General features: G+C 57.2%; 14 protein-coding genes across 14 annotated transcripts; 6 read left to right on the top strand and 8 right to left on the bottom strand.

Moving 5' to 3' along the window:
- The first annotated feature begins 111 nt into the window (after positions 1-111).
- Positions 112-1,039, top strand: V1518DRAFT_242088 (uncharacterized protein). The gene is made up of 3 exons (XM_066900975.1): positions 112-262; positions 318-572; positions 625-1,039. The coding sequence occupies exons 1-3, from the start codon at positions 203-205 to the stop codon at positions 934-936; spliced, it is 627 nt and encodes a 208-aa protein (XP_066760389.1). The 5' UTR covers positions 112-202; the 3' UTR covers positions 937-1,039.
- On the bottom strand, positions 919-1,984 carry V1518DRAFT_415259 (S-adenosyl-L-methionine-dependent methyltransferase). Its single transcript, XM_066903770.1, has 5 exons — positions 1,732-1,984; positions 1,544-1,681; positions 1,313-1,495; positions 1,176-1,265; positions 919-1,128 (listed from the first exon to the last, which is right to left on the bottom strand). Exons 1-5 carry the CDS (start codon positions 1,783-1,785, stop codon positions 955-957), a joined length of 639 nt encoding a protein of 212 aa, XP_066760390.1. The 5' UTR covers positions 1,786-1,984; the 3' UTR covers positions 919-954.
- On the top strand, positions 1,682-3,507 carry V1518DRAFT_415261 (uncharacterized protein). The gene is made up of 2 exons (XM_066903771.1): positions 1,682-2,182; positions 2,237-3,507. Exons 1-2 carry the CDS (start codon positions 1,927-1,929, stop codon positions 3,394-3,396), a joined length of 1,416 nt encoding a protein of 471 aa, XP_066760391.1. The 5' UTR covers positions 1,682-1,926; the 3' UTR covers positions 3,397-3,507.
- Positions 3,386-4,336, bottom strand: V1518DRAFT_415263 (Tim17/Tim22/Tim23/Pmp24 family-domain-containing protein). Its single transcript, XM_066903772.1, has one exon. It carries the CDS (start codon positions 4,126-4,128, stop codon positions 3,529-3,531), a length of 600 nt encoding a protein of 199 aa, XP_066760392.1. The 5' UTR covers positions 4,129-4,336; the 3' UTR covers positions 3,386-3,528.
- V1518DRAFT_241944 (uncharacterized protein) lies at positions 4,291-6,751 on the bottom strand. The gene is made up of 2 exons (XM_066900974.1): positions 6,146-6,751; positions 4,291-6,099 (listed from the first exon to the last, which is right to left on the bottom strand). Exons 1-2 carry the CDS (start codon positions 6,495-6,497, stop codon positions 4,649-4,651), a joined length of 1,803 nt encoding a protein of 600 aa, XP_066760393.1. The 5' UTR covers positions 6,498-6,751; the 3' UTR covers positions 4,291-4,648.
- Positions 6,752-7,149: 398 nt separating this feature from the next.
- Positions 7,150-8,136, top strand: V1518DRAFT_415267 (nucleoside diphosphate kinase). The gene is made up of 4 exons (XM_066903773.1): positions 7,150-7,284; positions 7,400-7,628; positions 7,712-7,899; positions 7,951-8,136. The coding sequence occupies exons 1-4, from the start codon at positions 7,252-7,254 to the stop codon at positions 7,954-7,956; spliced, it is 456 nt and encodes a 151-aa protein (XP_066760394.1). The 5' UTR covers positions 7,150-7,251; the 3' UTR covers positions 7,957-8,136.
- On the bottom strand, positions 8,133-9,857 carry V1518DRAFT_415272 (cytochrome c oxidase subunit VA-domain-containing protein). The gene is made up of 3 exons (XM_066903774.1): positions 9,583-9,857; positions 8,578-8,741; positions 8,133-8,526 (listed from the first exon to the last, which is right to left on the bottom strand). Exons 1-3 carry the CDS (start codon positions 9,732-9,734, stop codon positions 8,411-8,413), a joined length of 432 nt encoding a protein of 143 aa, XP_066760395.1. The 5' UTR covers positions 9,735-9,857; the 3' UTR covers positions 8,133-8,410.
- Positions 9,858-9,985: 128 nt separating this feature from the next.
- V1518DRAFT_415277 (uncharacterized protein) lies at positions 9,986-10,569 on the top strand. The gene is made up of 4 exons (XM_066903775.1): positions 9,986-10,071; positions 10,122-10,171; positions 10,243-10,274; positions 10,336-10,569. Exons 1-4 carry the CDS (start codon positions 10,029-10,031, stop codon positions 10,460-10,462), a joined length of 252 nt encoding a protein of 83 aa, XP_066760396.1. The 5' UTR covers positions 9,986-10,028; the 3' UTR covers positions 10,463-10,569.
- On the bottom strand, positions 10,240-11,404 carry V1518DRAFT_415280 (6,7-dimethyl-8-ribityllumazine synthase). The gene is made up of 2 exons (XM_066903776.1): positions 11,222-11,404; positions 10,240-11,173 (listed from the first exon to the last, which is right to left on the bottom strand). Exons 1-2 carry the CDS (start codon positions 11,265-11,267, stop codon positions 10,605-10,607), a joined length of 615 nt encoding a protein of 204 aa, XP_066760397.1. The 5' UTR covers positions 11,268-11,404; the 3' UTR covers positions 10,240-10,604.
- V1518DRAFT_415281 (uncharacterized protein) lies at positions 11,405-13,258 on the bottom strand. The gene has a single exon (XM_066903777.1). The coding sequence runs from the start codon at positions 13,165-13,167 to the stop codon at positions 11,629-11,631; it is 1,539 nt and encodes a 512-aa protein (XP_066760398.1). The 5' UTR covers positions 13,168-13,258; the 3' UTR covers positions 11,405-11,628.
- Positions 13,259-13,313: 55 nt separating this feature from the next.
- Positions 13,314-15,502, top strand: V1518DRAFT_415282 (uncharacterized protein). Its single transcript, XM_066903778.1, has one exon. The coding sequence runs from the start codon at positions 13,363-13,365 to the stop codon at positions 15,364-15,366; it is 2,004 nt and encodes a 667-aa protein (XP_066760399.1). The 5' UTR covers positions 13,314-13,362; the 3' UTR covers positions 15,367-15,502.
- On the top strand, positions 15,503-18,368 carry V1518DRAFT_415283 (beta-lactamase-like protein). The gene has a single exon (XM_066903779.1). It carries the CDS (start codon positions 15,616-15,618, stop codon positions 18,277-18,279), a length of 2,664 nt encoding a protein of 887 aa, XP_066760400.1. The 5' UTR covers positions 15,503-15,615; the 3' UTR covers positions 18,280-18,368.
- On the bottom strand, positions 18,295-19,259 carry V1518DRAFT_415284 (uncharacterized protein). Its single transcript, XM_066903780.1, has one exon. It carries the CDS (start codon positions 19,196-19,198, stop codon positions 18,500-18,502), a length of 699 nt encoding a protein of 232 aa, XP_066760401.1. The 5' UTR covers positions 19,199-19,259; the 3' UTR covers positions 18,295-18,499.
- A 181-nt stretch (positions 19,260-19,440) lies between these two features.
- On the bottom strand, positions 19,441-20,873 carry V1518DRAFT_415285 (uncharacterized protein). Its single transcript, XM_066903781.1, has 4 exons — positions 20,696-20,873; positions 20,663-20,664; positions 20,475-20,583; positions 19,441-20,424 (listed from the first exon to the last, which is right to left on the bottom strand). The coding sequence occupies exons 1-4, from the start codon at positions 20,743-20,745 to the stop codon at positions 19,569-19,571; spliced, it is 1,017 nt and encodes a 338-aa protein (XP_066760402.1). The 5' UTR covers positions 20,746-20,873; the 3' UTR covers positions 19,441-19,568.
- Positions 20,874-22,414: the final 1,541 nt, after the last annotated feature.

Genomic DNA, 22,414 nt, shown 5'->3' on the forward strand with positions numbered 1-22,414 from the left:
AACAAATTCTAGCGATGCCAGAGTCACCGCGAAGGGGCTCGTGCCGTGCGGCGCGCTTGACTGGGATTTAGGCTTCCATTTCCCATGGCGCTACAGCCGCACGCCGCGCGTCGCTTCGTGGCGCCGCTTGGCTCACACGTGATCTGCACGCTGCGGCCACGCCGTACGCGTCGCGACGTGTTGCCGCTTCCCCTATGCAGCCATGGACGCAGCAAAGCCCCTGCTAACTGCCCTCGTCGCGCAAGTCGCGCACGTTTCACCTGTGCGTGTAATTGCCACAACGTCTGATGGCCGCACTACGCTAACAGCTGCCGCAGACCTTCGAGCCACGCCCCTTTGCGCGCCTCCTCCAACGTGCGACGGTCGCAACTGGCTCCGCACAGCGGCGCGCGCCGGATCCGGACGACATCCGTGAACGCTGCTATGGGTATGTTCCGCGGATGCTGTGCTTTGAAGACCGTTGGATGCTGATGCGGGGAAGGATGGTCGAGAAGTATAGTGTTCTCGCGCGGGACGATCTGGCGGACGCACTGAAGATGCGGATTGATGCGCTGTTTCCTGTGCATTCAGAAGTATGCAGGCGTTGGTCAGGCATATGCTACAGTGCTAAGCTAATTTGTGCAGACTACGCTAGCTATGCTCGCTCTTCTGTTAGATCTTGCACACGCATCGGCACTCAACAAACCGCTGCCAGCCGAATTTGAGAGCACCAGGGTAGACAGTGGTGCCGTTGCCGCACAGCTCACTTGGCGGGAGATCCTCAGCGATGAGCCATTCGAGGGCGACCACTGGATCGAGCCCAACTACGACGACGAGGACACTGCTACAGAGGGCCAGAGTGATGAATCAAGCAATGCGCCGACCGCCGAAGACGAGCAGTTGCCCGCGCGCGATAGCAGCGACGACGACGAGATTATCAACCTCCGCATGCGATGACGTGATGTCTCTATGTCTCTATTCCGCGTGCTTCTGCATCTCGTATCCAAAGTAGTCAAATGATCCACTCGGGTCCGCGATTGTCTCGACCTGCAAGCTCCAGAACGGTCTGTCGATGATCGGCTTCGCAAAGTGGGGTTGCCGGTACGAGATGTACAGGAGTTTGCCTCTCGGTTTTAGGACACGGTGCGTCTGCATTCGTTAGCATGGTGATGCAGGGGAGTGCGGGTGGGACGTGCCTCATCCATGTACTTGTGGCAGGACTCCTTGATGTGCTCGGGTATGTCCCACACGGAGCCAGTATAGCTCAGCAGCGCATCCAGCGTGCCCTGTTTGTCAGCTCAGGGAGCCCTTTTGGACAAACACCGTCACTCACTTTGTCAATAGCTATGTCAAATGTGTTGTCGCCAAGGGTCTTCATATCCCGGACATCCATCACCTCCCACGTCATCTCGCGTTTGTCTTTGTGTAGCTCCTTCATCTGCTCAATGCACGTGTCGGCGAAGTCAACATTCACGATGCGCTTGAGACCCGCATCGTATAAGTCCTGCGACAGTGTCTGAAGAGTGTTAGATACGATTGCTAATACACTGCTTTGTGTACATACCGAGTTGCCGCAACCTAACATGAGAATCTTGCAGTCTTGCCATGGCACAATGTGCGCTCTCAGGAAGGGTTCGAGGTCGCAGAAGGTCTTGAACCAGTCAAAGGTCGTCGCCTCCTCGTCCTTCTGATATCTGGAGTCCTGTAGGCGTTAGGCTTGGTGAGATTTTGAAGGTGATAGAGCGGCCGTACCCAGTACTCGCGCGTCTGGAGCTTGTCGACCTCGGAGAGTTTGAGGTCTGCCATTGTTGGAAGCGCGTGGAGGTGTTAACCGGCGAGCAGTTCACGAACGAGGCGCAGGATCTGCCCGCGCCGCACGCAACGACGTCATCTGTTCCGCCTCAGACACGAGTCGTCGCTATCTGCTCCTATCGCGTTCGTCAGTTAATGCCGCGTCTCGTCGCTATCGCGCCGGTTCGACATTCATTTTCCTACTTTGCCTACCATTCCCCTCGCGCGGTATCCGAGCGCAGCGCTGCAATGCTTAAGAAGATCATCCAACACACTCCGCACGTACCGGGGTTCACGCACCCCGACAGCAGCGTACAGCACTTTCTCGCGCACACACGCAAGGCGGTGCAGCGTGGACTGTCGCACGCACACAATGCGCCGGTACTGCTTGTCACTGGAAATGAGTCCGCAGGTTAGTAGTCTGCGGCAAGGGAGCAGTGGTGAGCACAGACTGACCGTCAAGCAGATCTTGACTCATTCACGAGCTCGTTGCTGTTCGCTTACCTGACCTCTCGGTTCCCCCGGGAAGCAGCGGCAAAGAAGGCGTACAAGACGATTATCCCGCTGCTCAACATCACGCGTGAGGAGGTCTCGCTACGTCCCGAGCTAGCGTATCTTCTTGACACATTGCACATCCCGGCGACAGACCTAATTTGTAGAGACGAATTGCTAGAGGCTCTTCAAGCTGGCGTTGCGCCCTATGTCGACGTCGTTTTGGTTGATCATAACCGTCTCCTTGGCGAGCTCGCGGAGATTTTCGACAGTAAGGTCATTGGCGTGATCGACCACCACAAGGACGAAGGACTGTATCTCACCGCCAACCCACGCATCGTCGAGTCGTGCGGTAGCTGCACCTCCCATGTGATCAACTACTTTGCCGACGTATTCACTGCCGCCACGATAGGCGATGAGAAAGAAGCGAAGATCTTTACCGATATTGCGAAACTCGGTCTCGCGCCGATCATCGTCGACACCGCGAACCTGCAGTCCAAAGCTGAAGAGCCGGACTTTGACGCTGCGCAAATACTCGCGAGCTACATATCCTCCTCCCACGACCCCACGCAAACCGTCACTGCCGTCGCCGGTCCCGCAGATTCGTCCGCTGGCGCCACCTCTGCAGCCAGAGCTGCTGATACTGGCGCATACTTTACTGCGCTTATCGAAGCGAAGCGCGCGATCGATAACTTCTCGTTGCGTGACATTCTGCGTAAGGACTACAAAGAATGGACCGAAGCTAACGGCTTAAAGCTCGGTATAAGCTCAAGCACGCGCTCGTTCGCGTGGACTGTTTCCAAGTTCGGCGTCGGCGAGTTCAAAGCCGGCGTGGCCGCATGGGCGAAAGAACGTGATCTCGATGCGTTCGCTTTCATGGACTCGTTCACCACCGCGGAGGGTGAATACCGTCGCGACCTATTTGTATGCGCGTGTACTGACAAGGGGAAAGCGCCAACGGCAAAGTTCATCGCGTCTGCCAAGGCGGAGTTTAACCTGTGCGAGTACGGAGATGGTGATGACAAGTGCGGGCTTACAAATGAGGAGTGCTTCGGCGCGTGGCGGCAGGGTGATACCAAGGCGAGTCGGAAGCAGGTCGCACCGCTTATGCGCAAGTGCATCTGTGGGATGTAATTTTGCACGCTATGATTTTGTTCAAGTTTGGAAACCAATGAATTCTACATTATAGATGGTTGTAATGACACAATATGAGAACGCCGGATATCGGGATGTATGCTATATGTACAGATGTCGTGGGAAGTGGACTTAGTCCTCGTCGGTGGTGGGCGGCGGGCAATTGTCTTTGCGCATGTACAGTTCGACCGCGAAACTGAATGCCGCGAACGCAGCACACCCACTCACTGCCGCGCCGGGCCCGCTCTTGATCGCCATGGTCCCGCCGGTTAGACAACCTGCGACGACGCCATTGTACAAGTCGTTGCGGGCTCGAAGCGACTCCACGAGGCACTCATACCCCGCGAAGATGCCGCCGATCTTGCCAAAGTTCTTCGCACCGGACCACGTCCGCGTGCCTAGGTCCTTGAATTGTATCTTCATCTGCTCGCGGAACGGCAGCTCCGACACGGGCGCGCCGCCCATGCCAACAGGCACGTCGTAGGCCATACTGCCCATCAGCAGCGAAAACATGCCGCCAAGCACAAAACCGCCCGCAGCAGACATCGCGGTCTTCGCGGGACACGAGGACCAGAACTCGGCGCCAATACGCATCTGCTCCGCGACCATCTCTTCTTCGGTCAACGGCGGCCGCGGAGGAAAGTGCGGGATGTAGGGTAGCGGTGGGAACTGCGCCGCGGGCATGCCGGGAAATATCGAGCCCGGTGCCGTCATGTTGGTGCTGTCGGCCATTGTCGTGCTAGAAGCAGGCGAGAGCTGGAGCGGGCGCGCAGAAGTCGTGCTGACGGGTCTAGCAGTTCACACGTACAACGACTTTTTAAGAGATTTCTCCAAGTCCCGACGTTGTGGCGTCACTACCCGCACCGCCACGTATGGCTTGATATACAACCGCCAACCAGTCAACCTTACTACTCCACAGAATTAGTGAAATATATATTGCTGGCCAATTGAATTTACAACAGCTCCCTTGCCCGAAGTACTATTCGCATCTTTTCGTCAAATGGACACGCAATATTCGAACGACCGACATCGCACTCTAAAACGGTCGAAACCACACTGTCGAGCAGCATGCACTAACAACGAAGGATATAATGTACACAAAAGATAGGAAAAACATACGCGCCTCATACACGTCCACATTGGCATCCGAAATGAGAGCCATGTTGTATTGTAAGAACGGAATCGTAACAGTCGTGAGTCAATAACGAAGGCAGTGCTAAGATATAAATGGCGTTGGTAGGCACAACAATGCTCACAGTAATAGCGGACCCCGGGTTGCCTCAAATGTGGGCCCGTAGACGCTGTACCGCTTGCTTGCGGCGGTCTCGACGCGGCGGCGCGGACTGCCTTGCGGCGGCGCGGCAATGGACTCGTCCGAGTCGGATGACGCGAGATCGATCAAGCTCGCGCTCGACATGTCAGCCGGTGTCGCACGCAGAACGTTATAGCCCGTGTACGCGCTGCTAACGTCTTCGCTGCTGTTTCGGCTGTGGGTGACGTTGATATTATGGCCCCTGCCATCACCACTGAGGTGACTTGACTGTCCGCTCAGCGAGCGACGCATGGGCGAGCCTCGTCGCTGGGCATTGTCAAGGTCGAATTCAGGATTCACGGGAGAGTTCATGAATGAGGAGATGCTGCGGACAGGTGGCAACGGCATCTCGTCGTCGTCGTACTCGTCATCATCGTACTCAAGATCGTCTTCCTCGCGCGAGCTCTGTGTCGAAGTCCGAGTATGCCGCCACTCTATTCCCTGGCTCGCACGCGCAGTATTGCTCATTGACCGGGGTTGCTGTTGGTCAAACTCGCCACCCGAGCCGCTTCCTGGTCGCACAGATGCAATCTCGTCGCCGATCGCAGCTTGCTTCAGGTCCTCGTAAAAGTTCCAGAAATGGCTGTTCAAGCCCTCAGCAAGCTTCTTCCCCATGTGAATCACCTCCTCAGCGCGAATTGGCATATTTGCCGCCAGGGCGGCCTCCGCGTCGTCGTAGTCGAAGTCGTCGGCAGCCGGCAGGACCCTACGGTCATCGTCCCCGGAAGCACGCGAATTGGGTGACTCGGTCTCGTTAAGAGAAGAAGATCGTGGCGGTGCGAATGGTCGGCCGGATGGCGCAGTACGCGGCGGGCTGGGGAACGGGAATGGTACGGACAGGAATCGACCAATGCCGTTGCCGCCACTGAGTCGTTTCGTCTCTGTCGAGGAAGCGGTGGTCGTATTTGACGAGGCTGATGATGCTGCGGAGAAGGTGGATGAGGCGGACGATGTGGACGACGTAGATCCGGGGATGCCACGAGGTGGATCGCCAAGCGCCATAGCGGGCGTGGCAGTGAGCACCGGCATTACCGCAAAAGCAGAAGAGGCAGCTACTGAGGACGATGGCTGTTGTGCAGCCAGCGCTGGCCCAAGTGCAGATTGAAACCACACCGGTGCGTTCTTGAGGTCCATACTGAGCCGAGCAGGCCGTGTTGAAGCAGCAGTAGGCGCGGGTGCCCGACTCCGATTCTGCAGCGCAGCATACTGTGCGCGAAGTTTGTTCACCTCGTCCTCTGCCATGGCGAGCTCGCCTCGGATCTCGACGACGCGACGCTCCTTGGCGGCGAGCAATGTGAGGATGTCAGTCGCATCATCATCTACGGCGGCGGCGTCGATGGCGGCAGCAGGGATCGGTGGCGGCTGCGGTGCTACAAACAGATCGACGTCTGCTATTGCGTTAGTTAGCGAATCAGATAGATATCCCGGGACACGCACCGATCGCAGCAACCTCCTCGGCTACACTGTCGATCACGGGCAATGGTACCGGCGTCGGCGCTTTCGGTTCCGATTTCGACACAGCGAGTGGAAGTCTGAACGCAGCATTTCGCCGTCGCTCGCGGGGGAATGTGCTTGTGGAAGTAGGCGTTGGCCGTTCTGGTGACGGTGGTGTGGAGATCAGATCTGGCGCGATGCCGTAGTTGGAGGTTGATGGCAACGCAGATAGCGAATTGACTCTGTCGACAAGTTTGAGCTTATAAACGCGTGTGCCGGAGGTCGCACGAAGGGAGTTTGCTCGCCCGAGCGCGGGAAGAGCGGCGGTAGTGGCTGTGGCGGCTGTGAAGTCCATTCTGGGGGCGGGAGAGGAGGGTGAGCTCGATGTCAGACGGGCACGAGAGTGCGAGCGCGAGCGTATCGGGGCTCTGCGGAGAAGATATACTGCAGAGGTAGCTGACGAGGATACCGCGGTGGGTCCGACCAGATGAGCAGTAGCGGTCTGCACGACACGCTTCTGCGGCGAGCGGAGCTTACGCGATCTGAGTGCGGCGCGCGACGGCGAGGAGATCACAGGTGCACGGCTGCTGCGGGATCGAAGCGGGGGATTGGGCGTCTGCGGCGGCAGCAGCGGCGGGAGCGCCGCGTGCAGGAGGGAGCGGGGGATCCAGAGGGCGCCGAGGACGAGAAGCGCGGGGAGAAGCGGGACGGCGAGAAGGGAGACGGTGTCGGCGAAGGAGGGAAGGAGGACGCGCAGACGCGCGGACGCGGACGCAGAGACGGACGCAGCCGATGACGTGGCGGCGGGGGGACAGAAGGGGCAGGAGGGTGGATGAAGAGGGGTGTGGGTGGTTGTGAGCGGTGATGATGGAGAGCGGGAAGGTCTTGACGACGTCGCTGGCGTGTTTTGCTTGTTTACGCGGGCGCGGCGCAGCACAACTGCGGCGGTACTGCGAGTGTGACTTATGTGACTCAATTGTCACGGTTTGTGACCGCGCAACTTGTCAATTTTTGCGGCCCCTGGCCGCTCGTCTTCTCGGCCGCCCGTTCTCGTTAACCCACTTCCTTTCGCTTCCTCTTCTATACCTTCTCCCACACCCATCACCGCCATGTCCTCCGAGCAGACTTTCATTGCCATCAAGGTGCGTCTTCTGGCGCGGTTCGCACGCTCATTCAGCACCCAGCAGCAGCGCATCAGGCGCACTTCCTCTGCGTGGGCCCGTCGCCCTCTCAACCTGCTAACCCCCTTTTCCTCAGCCCGACGGTGTCCAGCGTGGCCTTATCTCGCCCATTATTTCTCGCTTCGAGAAGAAGGGCTACAAGCTCGTCGGCATTAAGCTTACCAATGCCAGCGAGGAGCTGCTCAAGGAGCACTATGCTGACCTCCAGACCAAGCCCTTCTTCCCCGGTTTGGTTAAGTACATGCTCTCTGGCCCCGTCCTCGCCATGGTCTGGGAGGGCAAGGATGTCGTTAAGACTGGCCGTGGTATGTGTCCCTATTGCAATGCGCTGTGCTATGTCGTAGTATGTCGCGAATTGCCCGTTGAATCAGTTGCTAACATTCTCAAGTCCTCCTCGGTGCCACCAACCCGCTAGCTGCCGTTCCCGGCACCATCCGTGGTGATTTTGCCATCGATGTTGGCCGTAATGTCTGCCACGGTTCCGACTCCGTCGAGTCCGCCAAGAAGGAGATTGGTCTCTGGTTCGGCAAGGACGAGATCGTGTCTTACACCCCCACCATCTTCAAGTGGATCTACGTATGCTCACCTGTGCTTCTCTTTCCGATCTCCTATATTAACTCATCCCAGGAATAAACAGATCGCTACTGATATGCGACTGTCCCGAAAATTCCAGTTTGTTGTGTCCTCCTGGCGAGATTTTGTCCTGCCCAGCCTGCTGCGCAGTCTTCAGACCTTGTACTTTCATAATACACGTAACTAGTTCGACTAGTTAGTTAATCACTTGTAGATGTAACATCGCATCTGCATTTGCGGGTATAACCACTCTCCTACACCGACTAACTGAAGAGACTAGTATATAATTATGAGTGAGAAATAGCAAACAAAATGAGATAGTTACGGCGCGCAGCGCATCTTGCGATATGCAACATGCCATAATCTACTACTAAACGACGCCCAACCAAACCAATCCTTCCTCCTGTGCAATAATTTTTTGACTGGTCAAAACGCATTTCGATTAGTTGGCTAAATCAATCGAACAATACGCTAACTAGGGTTCCTTGCTGTTGTCTGTATACCCTCCGCCACTTTACTTCTCGGGAAAAAGCTCCTCCTTTAAAGGGATGCCCATCGCCTTGCGGATCTCGCTCAGTTCCTCCACATATGCATCATAGTGCTTCGCTGCCGGGACCTTCAGTTTTATGGCTACACTAAGTCAGCACCCTTCGATACCGTACCATTACACGACCCACTAACCCTCAAAAACACGAACCGCAGTCGCAAAGTCGTTCACTCGGCGGGCGGCCTCGAGAGCCTTGGTGATCACCGTTGGCGATGGTACGTGATCGTATGAGAACGCGTTTGTCAGGATTCGCTGCACCTCAAACGAATCGTACGCGCCGTCGAACTCCTTTTCGAATCTATCCCGCGTTAGTACTAGGTTCCCACAGTCCGCTCTAGTCTCCTGTGCTTGTGCGCGTGCTCTCCACAATAGGGCAATATTAGCGGCTGTCTTATTATGGCGCCAAACGTACGAATTGGTTGCGCTTAGCGAAATCCGGCGCCGCACTACTATCGCACCCAAAATAACAATGCCCGCTCAGCCAACCAGAAGCCGCGAAAAAAAATCGAGTCGTGAACTGCGTTGTGTGCGCATGAAGAATGCACACAAACACAATGCACACAGCACAATGCACAAACATCCACGCAGCGGACCAGGTCGATCGCAAGCAAGAAACAAAACGAAAGTAAAATGTAGAAATACAATAGCGGTGAATGCTGAAAGTTCTCGGAAGTCGGCTTAGCTAAAGCACAGCACCTGGTGGATATCACATGCCATATCCGCACTGCTGATGCCGACACAGTAGCAGAACTGTAAATCGAACAGAGCTTATGTGGTACAAAATTTCCATCGACCACGCGCAGATTTCTCCTCATGCATGCTGTTTAAGTGGCCACGCAACGCATGCCAAACAAACGCACCCGATCACTCATCGTCTTCAGCGTCAATAACAGGCATCCAAGTAATAACACACAGTTGAGTAGTGGATAGGTCGGATGTCGATATCATCGTCCGAAGATGTTGATCAGTTTCGTGCTTGTGTGTGTATCAGCAAGCTCACACCACCACAAGCAAAAACCCCTGCCGCGTTCCGTTGCCCGTTCGACTGCGAAAATACCCTGAACGCAGAAACTTCTCGAGGAGGACACACATGCACAGGAAAGAAGAGCGCCCATAACAAAGACAAACCAAGAGCATACCTTGCATTGAACTCCTCGAAGCTCTCCTCGTCGTGGGCAGAGTAGTTTCGGACTCCGAATCTTGAGGACGCGACCGGAAGGGCGCGAGCGACGGATGCGGCACGGACGACACGGAGAGACGCCCGCGAAGATCGGAGGACAAAGGAGGCCATGGCGGAATGTGTGGATATGGGGTAGGTCGAAGAAGGAAGCGTGTGCGGGTAGAAAGATGGAAGAAGAGAAGACGATGGTAAGCGAGTGCCGGTGGTTGGCTGGAGCTGCCGCAGCAAGAAAATGGAACCACCGAACGAAAACCGTGTCCTTGAAGGGTTTTGTACCAAAACTACGTTTTGACAGCATTTGTTGAAAAATTAGGTTTAGCAGAAAAGCGTTTTTGGTCTGGCTTCCCCGACTTCGTCATACTGTCGAACCCGCCGCGGCAGACCATATCGCGACCGTCTACAGCAATGGTCGCTCGGAAAGGCAGACTCACCGGACTGCAGCGCGAGGGTATGCCATTGAACTCCTGTTGTTGCTCTCAGCGGCTTACTTTTCTCTAGTTCTGAGTCTCTACCGGTCGAGTATACGGGCAATCCGCACAAAGCCTCCAGTGCGTCCTTCCCGCCACGGCTCCCCGCCACTTCTGTTCTTTCGGTTCCAATAGGCTTACAGGTGATCTAGGAGAATCGCGCAAACTTCGTCGCATTCGTAAGGTACACTCATTTTTTATTTCCATGCTCCACGCCCTCAGCAGATCTCTTACTCATCCTTTAGATCCCAGTTCAGACCCCATCTGGCCCTCTCTAAGTCCGACTTTGCAACAATCGAGTATCTCCTCCGTAAGGGCTCGCATCAGCTTGAAACATACTCGAACCCCGGCGTCCGCAACGTTTCGGTTTAGTCGTCATGTCGATATATACGCACGCTTTCCCTGTATATACACAATATGCACTTGTACATAGCACCACTGAGGATAATGCATGAAATATGTAGACTAAATAATTTTACAACAATGTGCACCACTACCGACAAAGCTGGCCAGCTTAGATCTTGCCATGGTTCCACAGCCGCGCCTTGAAACCCATCTCGACCGCGGCCTCGCCGTAGTCGGTGCCGTGGTTATGGCCGGTCGCGGTCAAGCCCGCGCGGTCGAGCGCCTGCTCGTCGGTCAAGCACGTCAGTAGACCGAAGATGACTGGCACGCCGAGATCGAGCTGCAGCCGCATCAGCGAAGTCGACACCGACTCGCAAATGTACTCAAAGTGCATCGTGCCGCCCTTGATGAGGCAGCCGATCGCGATGATCGCGTCCAGCGGCTTCGTGCTCGGCGCGCCGCTCGCCGCCTCGGGTGTCTCGGTAGACGGCGAGTCGGTCAGCAGGTCGACCGTGCCAACGCCGGTAGTGGCCGCCGTGGTGGCGGACTGAATCTGCGACGCGGCGTAGAGCCGTGAGACCGCGAAAGGCAGCTCGTACGAGCCCGGCACGGTCTCAATCACAATATTCTCAGGCTTGACACCCATCTTGAGGAGCTGCGCCTGCGCCGCGGACACGAGCGAGTCGATGACGGCCTTGTTCCATCGCGAGTGCACAATGCCAATTCGCAGGTCCGTGCCTGTTGACGTTAGTCACCGCAGCATCATCGCTCCTGAATGGTACGGACCTGAGATCTCGAGCGCAACACCCTTTCCCTTGATTGTGTGTTCCATTAGACAGACTACTTGAAATCGATGAGCGGAGTGTGGGTCTGCAACGGGGTCCACTTTATATCGAGCGGATGAGCTTTGACCGGTCGACCGATCATCAAAAATTGGCTGAATCGCGAATTCTCCCAACGCACTTACACTTCGCAAGAGGCGAGCGAAGGAATCGACTTCTGACTTCAAGAATTCTAGCGACTTGATCTGAACTGAGGAGACACCAAGGTAACATGCAGTTGATTATTACTATATATGGATGCAAAGACAAACTAAACAAAATTTTAACATTTTAAAAACCATCCCTGCCAAACTTCATTATATTTTACAAGCACGTACACTCAACCAAAGAGTGTACATAAACCGCCAGTTATTATGATGATTCTGATGTCGATGCAGATGACGATGATGGTGATGAAGCAGTCTTCGACTGTGCCGACGCGACCGCAACGGAGTTCAGGGCATTGGCAAAAAACTCGACATTGCGCTGGATCATCTCGTCGCGGAGCACAGCGACAATGTACTTCTTCAAACTCCACACCTCCTCGCCGAACTCGGATATCCGACTAAAGGTATCCATAACAGACTCGCCGTCCTCTTCCATCCACAGGGCCTCGACCGAAATGGCGGTGTAGATTGCCGCCATCATCTTGTCAGCGATGAGTGGCGTGCCGGCTGACAGGGCCATGGCGACCGCGGAACTGGCGCGGCTCTCGCTGTAGTCGGAAGTGGCGTAAGCTGGCAAAGCAGCAAACGCCTTGCCGGTATACTGGTACCGCCCCGCAAGGTCGACATCGCGGATGAGTTTCGCGCGGTCGGCCACAATCGTAGGAACGATGACGTCAGCCGTCGCGCCGAGAAGGTGGAGCTCGGTCTTTGGTGGCGTCTTGCCCAGGCTCGCAAATGTCGGCCCATAGTCCACGCGGCCAGGGTCGTCGTTAAGCAGCATGGCTGCATACGGATGCTCGGTATCGACGACTTCGTCCTTGTCGGACAGCTGAAACACGGGGTTCACGACAGATGCCTCGTATTTGACGGCATTTCCAGTGCCGAGGAAGAGCGGGAACTTCTCTTGTACGTACTTCTGGACGTGGGGAGCGAGTGTGATGAACTCCCATTGGCCTTTCTGGATCCATGGCATCATGAAGTTGATCTCCGGTTTGTACGGCGACTTGCCTTCCGCCCTGGTGTCCCACTTGGCGGCTTCCTGAACAACACAGTAAACGCGAGCGCCGCTGACGAGGTAGGTCTTGAGAGTCTCTTTTGATTTCTTCATGTCCTCGGGACAGTGTGTCAGAAGCACAACATTCGGTGCGGCAGCCTCATCCGCCATCTGCGCAACGTTCTGCAGGCGCAGTCCGTAGGTCTGCGAGTCCTGCGCAAGCAGCGTCGCGATGTCAACCTCGGTGGGGCCGTCGTTGGAGAACCATAGGGTGATATCGACGTCTGTCTGTCTGGCTAAAGCACGCAGGAACGGGACGACCGTCTCGAAACCGGTTTGCAGACTATTGACCACGTAGATTGACGCCTTCACCGGCGGCGACGGCGCGATGACGACGGGAGCGGGTTTCTCCTTGGCGACGACAAGAGCAGCAGTACCGACGGACACGTCAGTAGGCGGCGCAAGGTTGATGAAGGGCGCACCGTTGGCGGTTGGATCAGAGTCCTTCTGGGAGGGAGCGTCGTTGTCGAAGGCGTCGTGGACATAGGAAGGCGTGTCGATGAGTGGGACCTTGGCGCTGGTGCCGGAGCCGGACAGAACGTGGGTGACGGGGACAACCCTGAGGGAGTAGTTCTGCTTGCGACGGGTGTTTGTATGGATGGCGGGGCTGCGGATGGAGGAGCAGATGGCGAAGACGACGAGAACGAGAAGCACCCGCACGACGGTGATGTCTCTGAGGCGCAGACGCATGGCGGCGGGATGTGAGGTTCAGGACAACCAGCAGCAGAGGATATCACAGCAAGGAAGAAGCGGGTAGGCCGCGTGACGGCGGTGGGGCGGGACGCGGAGCAGCAACAGCGCATCGCTGCGCCGCCAGCCGCGCGCCCTTGCGTTCGCGCTACTGTCAGGGCCCGCCGCCACCGGAACACCCACACCACCCGCGCCATGCCCGCCAACGACCTCGCTCACGCCTTCGCCAGCGCATTCGACGACCTCAGCCTGGCGTCCAGTGCTGCTCACGCATCCGCAGACACTGTCGCACCGCCTGCCGCGGCGCGGATCCGGCGCAACTCGCGCCACGACTACTCCGCCTCCGAACAGCAACAACAACAACAGAATGGGGGATACCCACCCAGCTTCCCCAGCTCGCGCCATGGCAGCCCCGGGTACGGTGGCGCGACGTCCGACGACGAACTCCTCCTCATGTCCGAGCGCGATCGCGGCCGCAGTCCTGTGGCCTTCCCGGAGAGTCCGTACGGCGGTGTACGGCCGGTACACCTTGTCGTCGACGGCGACGTCGACGACGGTGACGCGCTCTCGGTCGAGTCCGACGACTCCTACACCGAGCGGAACAGAAGGAGCGAAGAAGTGCTAATGCAGCGCGGAGCTGAACTGCGCGCCAGAAGTGTGAGCATCTCGCCGCATAAGGCACTCTCTCGCCGGCGGACACACCTAAAGGTCTTACCCGATCCGATTGATTACCGCCGCACGATAGAGCGACTGGAGCAGGCACCAAAATGGCCGGCTACAGAAAACCCGATGACCCCGACGCAGTTCGAAGCTTACAAGCAGGGCAAGACTGGGCTTGACACTGGTGATGACGACTACGATGATGACGATTCCTCTACGCACAGCGATTTTTACGAAAGCAGCAGCGAGCAGCACGAGGAAATGCAGCGCATGAAGGACGAGCAGGACAGGAAGTTAGAAGCTTATCGCCAGCAAATGCGCAAAGTCACCGGCCAACAATCCAGCTTGCCGCTCTCAGATATATCACTGCCGACTTTCAAAGAATCAGCAGATCTCCAACGCCACAGCGATGGCGACGAAGATGACGATGACGATGTCCCTCTTGGAATGCTTCGGTCCGCTCAGGCGACTGGCGGCGCGATCCGACCAACTTTCGCCCTAGCTCAGCCATACCCCCGTGAACTGACATTGCCTGAGACCGATTTAACGACTGATTCTTCGCAATCCTTCCAGTCTACCATCCCCGCTCGTGGTCTGATTGGCGAAATTGCCCGCGAGCAGGAGGCAAAGCTGTACCGGCGGACCATGCTGAACTTTCACATGCAGGCGCAACCGCCTCCCCAGATGGGACCACGACCCATCTCGCCTATGCAGCCATACATGGGTCAGCAGCGCTCAGTATCACCACAGCAGCAGCAGTACGCCGGACCTTATATACCTATGAACCAGCAGTATCCTGGCGCTGTGCCAGATATGTCTGCCGGCGGTATCGCTGGATTCAGCGCTGAGCTACAACAGCAGATGCAGCAAATGATCCAGATGAACATGCAGATGAACATGCAGATGGTGCAACAAATGATGCAGGGCGCAATGCAAGGCGCCATGGCAAACCTTGCCGCCGCGCCAGGTCCGCAGTTCGGCAGCCAAATGCGGTCAACCTCGCCGACTCCGAGCATGCAGGGCAGCGTGTCGAGCACAAGCCTACGCAATCAGAACGGGGATGCCATAAGCGGATACCCGAGACAAGGACACCAGAGCTTGCCGGCGCAGCCCCGCTCGAACAACCCGCTCCGATACCGCACGCTCTCAACGCAATTTGGGCTAGGAAGCACGCCGTCTCAGACCGACCTGAGCATGACGAACCCGTTTGTTGCCGATCATCCACAGTTGTCGTTCGCGCCGCCGCAGCCGACATACGAACCACCACCCACTTCAACGATTCGACCTACCACCCCTCCCGCGATGCTGCCCCAGATTGCTCTTGCGCCCGCGATAGTACTAAACGACGACCATGAAGCACTAGATGTCTCGTCACCAGTTTCCTCTCTCCCAGATATTACACCCGCCACCGACTCGTGGAACGCGATGCAGGAGAAAAAGGCGGCGCTGCGAAAAGCATGGCAGAAGCGGCGCTCGGCTGCAGTTCCCCCACAGGATGGCACGTCCGCTGTGAGCAGCGCTGCTACTGGCCAGGCGTAATATGTGCATTTGTAGATTTGGTTATCATATTAGAACGACCTGTTGATGTTTGATATGAACTGATGTGATCTGTTACTGTGGGTAGTGTAACTAGTGGGTTGGCGTAGAACAGCCGGGTAACATCCAAGTCTTGTGCTGCGTGGACTAAGGCTCCAACTTCGTCGCCCAAAAGTGAAGAACGAACGCCAGCAGTGATCCACAACAACCGCGCAAGCAAGCGAACAACCTGGATGACTTTCGGCGGTGGCAATGTTTATGTTCACGCCGCTGGTTGGCGCCACGTCGACGCCGTCGACGCTTGCGTGCCAGTCGCTGCTAACGTTTGATCAGAATGTACGCGTGCTTGTGGACGTGGGATGGGACGACAAGTTCACGCCGTCGCTGCTGGAGCCGCTCGAGCGGCTTGTGCTTGCTGGCGCGATCGATTTGATATTGCTTACGCATGCGACCATTGCGCATCTCGGCGCGTATGCGTATGCGTGCAAGCGGTTTCCTGGGTTTGATGCAATCCCTGTGTACGCAACGCTACCGGTCGTGAATATGGGACGCATGGCGACGATTGACGCTTATACGACGGCCTGGTTCACCGAAGAGCCATCAGAGTCGAGTGTCGAATCAACGACACAGCTGCCATTCAGGATCGCAGACATCGACACCATCTTCGATCACATCCACCCGCTGAAGTACTCGCAACAAGTCAATATGCCCGGCAAACTTGCGTCACTGCGGACGACGGCCTACAATGCCGGCCACTCGCTCGGTGGTACGTTGTGGCGGCTCCATTTTGGTCAGGAAGACGTTGTGTACGCAGTGGACTGGAATCACGCAGTCGAGCGGCATCTCAGCTCCGCCGCGATGCTCGTGGCTGGCGACCAACTCTCGCGTTCCACCGCGCTTGTTCTCGGTGCGCGCACAGGTAGCATTGAGAGCAAAAGACAGCGCGAGGAACTGCTTCTTGCCGCGATCTTCCGCGGCATCGACCGTGGCGCGAGTGTGCTTTTACCGACCTCCACCAGCGCGCGCGCGTTAGAGTTGTGCCATTTTCTCGACGCCGCATGGACCGACCGCCGCCTTGCGATGCGCGTGCCGCTTGTCTTCGTCTCGCGCACAGCGCGACGTACTCTATCCTACGCACGCTCGATGCTCGAGTGGATGAGTCCTGCGATCGTGCGTGAGTGGGAAGAACAGGGCTCGTCGCCGTTCATGTTCAAGAGTCTGAAAATCGTGACCGAAGAAGATGAGGCGCAGGAGCTGTTGCAAACTGGGGGCGGCAGCAACCGCGGCGGTCCGAAAGTCATCATCGCGTCTGGCCACGGTCTCGAATGGGGGCTATCCCGCGGCGTGTTTGCGCAGATCTGCGGCGACGAGCGCGCGGTTACAATTTTCACGCAAGACGCAGATAGTTCCTCGCTCGCGGGGGATATCCTTGCGTGCTGGCGCGAGAACGCGGATAGGCTCGGTGATATGGGCGGAGAGCCTGGTCCTTTTGTGCGACCAGATATGTATACCTCGCTCGAGCTGCGACGGAGTGTGCCGTTAGAAGGTGCCCAACTCGAAAAATATCTCACGCGGGAGCGGGCGCGCAAGACTCTCGAGAACAAGCAGACGGCGATGGATATCAAGAACAAAACGATTCTTGATCAGGAAGCGTTCGACGACGAGAGCGAGAGCGAGTCTGAATCCGAGTCCGAAAGCGAAGAGTCCGACGCTGGCGCAGCAGACGGCATATTACTGCCCGACAAGGACGCCGTCGATGACGCGGCGGATCTTGGCGCGCTCATTTTGACACAGGATAACGATGTATTCGACTACGATGTACGCAGCGCTCGGACAGTGCGGAACAAAATGTTTCCGTACATTCCACGGCGAGCAAAGAGGGATAATTACGGAGAGATTATCCGTGCGGAGGACTACACTCGCGCGGAGGAGCGTGAGGACATAGTTGCGGATAATTTCAGAAAGGGGAAATCTGCTATTGGAAAGAAGCGGCGATGGGATGACGACGGGACTGTGAGCAGAGATAGAAATGGCGGCGTCAAAGCAGCGACCGTGCTAGCAGCTCCTCTCGCTGCACCACAAGGCGACGCGACTGAGGACGTGCTGTCTTTCGATGCAGACGCTGGCGACTCGCGCATCCTTCCCAGCAAAACGATTCACACTCACGTGCAGGTCTCTGTACGGTGCGAGGTGACGTTTGTGGAATACGAAGGTCTGGCTGACGCGCACTCGCTCGCGATCGTTGTACCCGGAATGCAACCACGCAAGCTTGTCGTTCTCCCTGCCGGTGTGCCCGCACAAGACGCGTCCGCCGTCGCGCGCCGCATGCGTGACGCGGGGCTGCCGGATGTTGCGGTCGCAGCCGCGGCAGGGGCGAGCATCAACGCGAGCATGGACGCGAACGCGTATACTGTTGTTGTGGCGGACGCTTTGGTGCGGCGGCTGCGGTGGCAGAGCGCTACGCCGGGTGGGGACTACACAGTTGCCCAGGTACAGGCGAAGTTGGAGGTGCATGAGGCGCCGGTTGCGGCGATTGAAGACGGCCCGACGTCCACGACAGCAATGGCCGAAGATGCAGGCGCACTTGTACTTGCGACTGACACCTCCAACGGAGCGGTGCGCACAGCACACACAGTCGAACTGGCGCCTCTCGCCTCCCGGCACGAACAAGCCCTCGCAGCCGCGTCCACGCGGCCAGTCTTCGTGGGCGACGTGCGCCTCGCAGAGCTACGGCGCCGTCTGAACCGCGAAGGCTATGCCGCCGAGTTTCGCGGTGCCGGCGTGTTGCTGTGCTGCGACGGGAAAGTCGCGGTTCGCAAACTTGGCGAGCAGCGTGTTGTCGTTGAGGGCGGTGTTGGCAACGAGTTTTACGAGGTCCGTAAGACCGTGGGTGAGTTTTTGGCGAGGATCGCATGATAGGTGTATGTGATCTGTTGTATGTGTGCTATATTGTAGATGTGTAGATGTGTGTATGCTAGTCATTCAAACCAAAAAGAGTCGTAAAGTATACTGAACCATGTGCACAGCATGAATGCACAAAGTTGAGACTCCTATGAAATGCCCGAGACGAAATAGCAAAAGAATTAACCGAAACCAGATATATCGTAAACCGTAAAAGTGGAGCACCCGTTGTCAGCTATGACAATTTCTCCTCATCGCTGCTGCTACTACTTGCATTCTCGCCATGGTCCCTCCTCCACCGCCGCGCCTTCTTCCGCTCAGCAATCGCCTCTGCAGGTGTCATATCGACGTAATCCCTCCCGAACCACCGTCGAAATCTGTGCGAGCGGTACTTGTGGCGGCCCTCGGGCACCTCGTCCCGTTGCTTGAAGTACTTGGCCTTGTACCCCGCCGGCGCGGACGAGTTTAGCCACGCGTTGTAGAGCGCGCTGCGCGAGCGATCGACGTAGTTTTCCTGAGGTATCGCACGGATCGCAATATTTGCCCCCGTGCGCGAGAAGCGGAAGCGCGTGGTAGAGCCGTCGTCCACGGCGTTTGCGGCACCGCTGGTAGCGGTGGTTGTCACAGACGGAGCCGAGGAGGAGCTTGCGTCAGTGTCGTCGTTTGTCGAGGACGAGGGGGACGAAAACGAGACGCCGACACGATTACCGGCTGTTCTTAGCACGGCCATAACGACGCGGTAGACAAAATACGCGAAGTATGCGCACGCGCCGAGACCGAGGACGAAAGCCAAAGGACCCCAGATCAGACTGCGCACCGGATGCGCATGGCCCTCCGCGACGACGGCGTCGCGCATTCCGACAATTTGCTCTTGCGACGGAAGTACTGCGGCCGGCGCGCCTGCAAGCTTGCTGACACTGTCAAATGGCCACATTGCAGGTGATGAATGTGAAAGGCTGCGTCCCGTGCTGAATTTGGAGTGCGAGACGGAGGGCGGGCTCGTGATCGGTTTATATTTTGCGTTGGCAGGAAGTATGGTTGAGCCGCACGCCGCACGCGGAACAATGGCGCTGTGACCTGCGGATCACAAATTGCGTAACACTCACACAGCCTCTCACACGGCGGCAACAGATCTCCACAGCCCCAATGGTAGATCACTCTAGTTGTTCTTCGTTGTTATGTGTTACTTATTTGTATTACGTATTTATCATATTGGCGGCACTCCGCTTGCATAAAAGAACAGCAACTAAAGCGCGTTCACGCGCCGCACAAGCTCAACTCGGCGGCTAGACCTTGCTCATGCCCTAAGCCGACTTGGCGTCAACGCCAGCGATGTACACCAACAAGTCGACAACACGGGCAGAGTATCCGTACTCATTATCGTACCACGAGACGAGCTTGACAAAGTGGTCGTTCAGCGGAATGCCGGCCTTGGCGTCGAAGATCGACGAGTGCGAGTCGCCGACGAAGTCCTGCGACACGACCTCGTCCTCCGTGTAGCCAACGATACCCTTGTACGCGCCCTCGGACGCCGCCTTCATGACCTTCTTGATCTCATCGTACGGCGCAGCCTTCTCAAGACGGACGGTCAGGTCGACGACCGAGACGTCGGTCGTCGGCACGCGCATCGACATGCCGGTGAGCTTGCCGTTCAGCGCGGGGATGACCTTGCCGACGGCCTTGGCGGCGCCGGTCGACGAGGGGATAATATTGCCCGACGCAGTCCGGCCACCGCGCCAGTCCTTGTGCGACGGGCCATCAACGGTCTTCTGCGTCGCGGTGATCGAGTGCACGGTGGTCATCAGGCCCTCGATGATTCCAAAGTTGTCATTGATGATCTTGGCGAGTGGCGCAAGACAGTTCGTCGTGCATGACGCGTTCGAGATCACCTCGTACTCGGGCTTGTACGCGTCCAAGTTCACACCGACAACAAACATCGGTGCGTCCGCGGACGGAGCAGAGATGACGACCTTCTTGGCTCCGCCAGCCAAATGCGTCTTCGCCTTATCGTAGGTAGTGAACACACCAGTCGATTCGACAATGTACTCCGCGCCGTAGCTACCCCAAGGGATGGCAGCGGGGTCGCGCTCGCCAAAGACGTGCACCTTGTGGCCGTCAACGATCAGCGAGGACTCCTCCGCGGTGACGGTTCCCTTGAAGCTGCAGTCACGTTAGTTGTGCACCATCAGTCTGCAGAACTAGAACCATACCGGCCGTGGGTAGAGTCATATTTGAACATATAGGCGGCATATTCGGGACCGATGAAGGGATCGTTGACGGCAACGACCTCGACATCGTCACGAAGAAGGGCATTGCGGAAGACCTATGCCAATGCGCATTGTTAGATTCCGTCGTAAGAACTTGATCGAGCGTGTGAATGATTGACAAAGGTGGCGAGCGCTTTGCATGAATTAGAAGAACAGAAGAACATACAATGCGACCGATTCTGCCAAAGCCGTTGATTCCGATCTTGACAACCATTATGAAGACAAAAGAAGAAAAACCGAAGATGAAAGTGGAAAAGCGGTAGACTATGTAATTGGAGACGTGTCTTAAGAAGGCGAAGACAGGCAGAGCGAGGGTGGGTAGATAAGTACGCGCAAAGAACTAAGGCGCGCCTGTAGCGGCCGAGTCTCGAGTGGCTTGCGCCGCCCGACGCACCAGCCGCCGTCATAGCGGTGCTCTCCGGCCCCGCCGCCCCTCCTTCCACTCTGCTTCTTCGCTCGCGTCGCCTACAGATCCCCGCCCCTGCAGTCCTTCACAATCAGCTTATCAACTTAGCCTCTGACAACACAGAACCTCCGATGGCCCCCGCCATGGCGGGCGCAAGGATGGAAGTGCCGCCGGAGAAGAACTAAGAAAGTGAATGTGCATGACTCTGCCGTCATCATCTCGCACCGCCACACAGCAGTGGCAGTGCACTCGCCGGCGCCGCCGGCGCCGCACCATCATCGCTCGCGTCACAGGCATCATCGCTGTTCGTGATTGGCCCGCGCCAACGCAACTCGCTCGCAGTCTTCCTTCCCTCGTCGCCCTCGCTCGCAGACCGCCCTTGGCCGCATCCAAGCATACTCGGGTATTACTCCCTCAATCAACTCGCTCGTAATCGCAAGCGTGGTCGTCAGCGCTCGTCTGCACTGCCGTCAGAAGTCAGGGACCGTGCCCCTTGGGACCACGAGCCAGGACGCGCCGCCGCCAGCAGAGAAGCTCAACGAAAGAAAATTTTTTTCATATAGCCGCGACAGCAGCGCCCCTCACTGTACCTGCGTGATAATCCAACAGCCCCTCTTCTCATATCATCAGCAAAGCCTGCTCCAAACGCGCGCCCAGACGACTGGCCGCAATCATAAACGCACGTCGCCGCCTCTCCTCAATCGGGCCACGCGCGCACAATCAGCATATAGGCGCTGCCTCCCAGTAGGTGCAAACACGAAACTCAGACCATCGCGACTTGATTGGGCCTCAGCCACCGTCATCGGAGGGGTCGGCACCGACGGACACGGTGCAGTAAGCTGGGGGCTTCGTACCGTTCGCGCAACGCGCAGACAGCCCCAGTGCGTGTCGGGGGGCAGAAAGGATATCAAAGCCGTGTCCAGATCGCAAAACGTAAGAAGAATACGGCGATATATCGCGGGGTATAATCCTGCAGTTGCTTGCCGTGCGCTCCACACGAGTCGCGGTCTAGTCGCGCTATGCATTCGCCTCGACCTCAAGTGTCCGCCAGCAGCGAGCACCAGCAACGAGAGCCAGCTTAGCCGGGGGATACAAGGTCCATCACGCCCCTGTGCACCCGACGCGAAAAAGGGATTGCTTGACGATGCGCCAGGGTCGTCCTTATATAGTGGAATTGCTACGCTGCCGCCGTGCGTTTTGCGGGGTTGTGGGGTCTAGTTTTCGTCGTCGCCCTCCCGGCCTTCGGGTGTTTCGTGCCACTCACCCGGCCGGCCACTGCCGACAGAGACACCTTGTCCCGAGCCGCCGTATAACCGCGTCTTCTCTTCTTCTCATCGTCGGCTTCTGCACACATCCAGCGCGTTCGGTCACAATCGCCCCCAGTTCCCCAGCAGACGGGGGCGCACTGCGAAGTCAACCGGACTGCTGTCCGGGGCTGCGGAATGCATCGCCCGGCACGCCGGCCGCAGAAGAAGCC

Source organism: Limtongia smithiae, assembly GCF_038497785.1.
Source record: "Limtongia smithiae strain NRRL Y-17922 unplaced genomic scaffold V1518scaffold_4, whole genome shotgun sequence".
In the NCBI taxonomy this organism is placed as follows: Eukaryota; Fungi; Ascomycota; class Lipomycetes; order Lipomycetales; family Lipomycetaceae; genus Limtongia; species Limtongia smithiae.

Coding starts and splice junctions, on each gene's coding strand:
- V1518DRAFT_415272 (XM_066903774.1), bottom strand. CDS start 9,734: ATGGCCTCCTTTGTCCTCCGATCTTCGCGGGCGTCTCTCCGTGTCGTC. Junction 8,742..9,582: donor TTCGAGGAGTTCAATGCAAG/GTATGCTCTTGG, acceptor AACGCGGGATAG/ATTCGAAAAGGAGTTCGACG. Junction 8,527..8,577: donor TGCGGTTCGTGTTTTTGAGG/GTTAGTGGGTCG, acceptor GACTTAGTGTAG/CCATAAAACTGAAGGTCCCG.
- V1518DRAFT_415283 (XM_066903779.1), top strand. CDS start 15,616: ATGTTTATGTTCACGCCGCTGGTTGGCGCCACGTCGACGCCGTCGACG.
- V1518DRAFT_415261 (XM_066903771.1), top strand. CDS start 1,927: ATGCCGCGTCTCGTCGCTATCGCGCCGGTTCGACATTCATTTTCCTAC. Junction 2,183..2,236: donor CACTGGAAATGAGTCCGCAG/GTTAGTAGTCTG, acceptor ACCGTCAAGCAG/ATCTTGACTCATTCACGAGC.
- V1518DRAFT_415280 (XM_066903776.1), bottom strand. CDS start 11,267: ATGGAACACACAATCAAGGGAAAGGGTGTTGCGCTCGAGATCTCAG. Junction 11,174..11,221: donor TGTTGCGCTCGAGATCTCAG/GTCCGTACCATT, acceptor TAACGTCAACAG/GCACGGACCTGCGAATTGGC.
- V1518DRAFT_415259 (XM_066903770.1), bottom strand. CDS start 1,785: ATGGCAGACCTCAAACTCTCCGAGGTCGACAAGCTCCAGACGCGCGAG. Junction 1,682..1,731: donor TCCAGACGCGCGAGTACTGG/GTACGGCCGCTC, acceptor TAACGCCTACAG/GACTCCAGATATCAGAAGGA. Junction 1,129..1,175: donor GCCACAAGTACATGGATGAG/GCACGTCCCACC, acceptor TAACGAATGCAG/ACGCACCGTGTCCTAAAACC.
- V1518DRAFT_415277 (XM_066903775.1), top strand. CDS start 10,029: ATGGTCGCTCGGAAAGGCAGACTCACCGGACTGCAGCGCGAGG. Junction 10,072..10,121: donor CACCGGACTGCAGCGCGAGG/GTATGCCATTGA, acceptor ACTTTTCTCTAG/TTCTGAGTCTCTACCGGTCG. Junction 10,275..10,335: donor AACTTCGTCGCATTCGTAAG/GTACACTCATTT, acceptor CTCATCCTTTAG/ATCCCAGTTCAGACCCCATC.
- V1518DRAFT_415263 (XM_066903772.1), bottom strand. CDS start 4,128: ATGGCCGACAGCACCAACATGACGGCACCGGGCTCGATATTTCCCGGC.
- V1518DRAFT_415285 (XM_066903781.1), bottom strand. CDS start 20,745: ATGGTTGTCAAGATCGGAATCAACGGCTTTGGCAGAATCGGTCGCATT. Junction 20,425..20,474: donor TATGACTCTACCCACGGCCG/GTATGGTTCTAG, acceptor ACGTGACTGCAG/CTTCAAGGGAACCGTCACCG.
- V1518DRAFT_415267 (XM_066903773.1), top strand. CDS start 7,252: ATGTCCTCCGAGCAGACTTTCATTGCCATCAAG. Junction 7,285..7,399: donor AGACTTTCATTGCCATCAAG/GTGCGTCTTCTG, acceptor CCTTTTCCTCAG/CCCGACGGTGTCCAGCGTGG. Junction 7,629..7,711: donor TGTCGTTAAGACTGGCCGTG/GTATGTGTCCCT, acceptor AACATTCTCAAG/TCCTCCTCGGTGCCACCAAC.
- V1518DRAFT_241944 (XM_066900974.1), bottom strand. CDS start 6,497: ATGGACTTCACAGCCGCCACAGCCACTACCGCCGCTCTTCCCGCGCTC. Junction 6,100..6,145: donor CGAGGAGGTTGCTGCGATCG/GTGCGTGTCCCG, acceptor CTAACGCAATAG/CAGACGTCGATCTGTTTGTA.
- V1518DRAFT_242088 (XM_066900975.1), top strand. CDS start 203: ATGGACGCAGCAAAGCCCCTGCTAACTGCCCTCGTCGCGCAAGTCGCG. Junction 263..317: donor AAGTCGCGCACGTTTCACCT/GTGCGTGTAATT, acceptor CAGCTGCCGCAG/ACCTTCGAGCCACGCCCCTT. Junction 573..624: donor TGTTTCCTGTGCATTCAGAA/GTATGCAGGCGT, acceptor TAATTTGTGCAG/ACTACGCTAGCTATGCTCGC.
- V1518DRAFT_415282 (XM_066903778.1), top strand. CDS start 13,363: ATGCCCGCCAACGACCTCGCTCACGCCTTCGCCAGCGCATTCGACGAC.
- V1518DRAFT_415281 (XM_066903777.1), bottom strand. CDS start 13,167: ATGCGTCTGCGCCTCAGAGACATCACCGTCGTGCGGGTGCTTCTCGTT.
- V1518DRAFT_415284 (XM_066903780.1), bottom strand. CDS start 19,198: ATGTGGCCATTTGACAGTGTCAGCAAGCTTGCAGGCGCGCCGGCCGCA.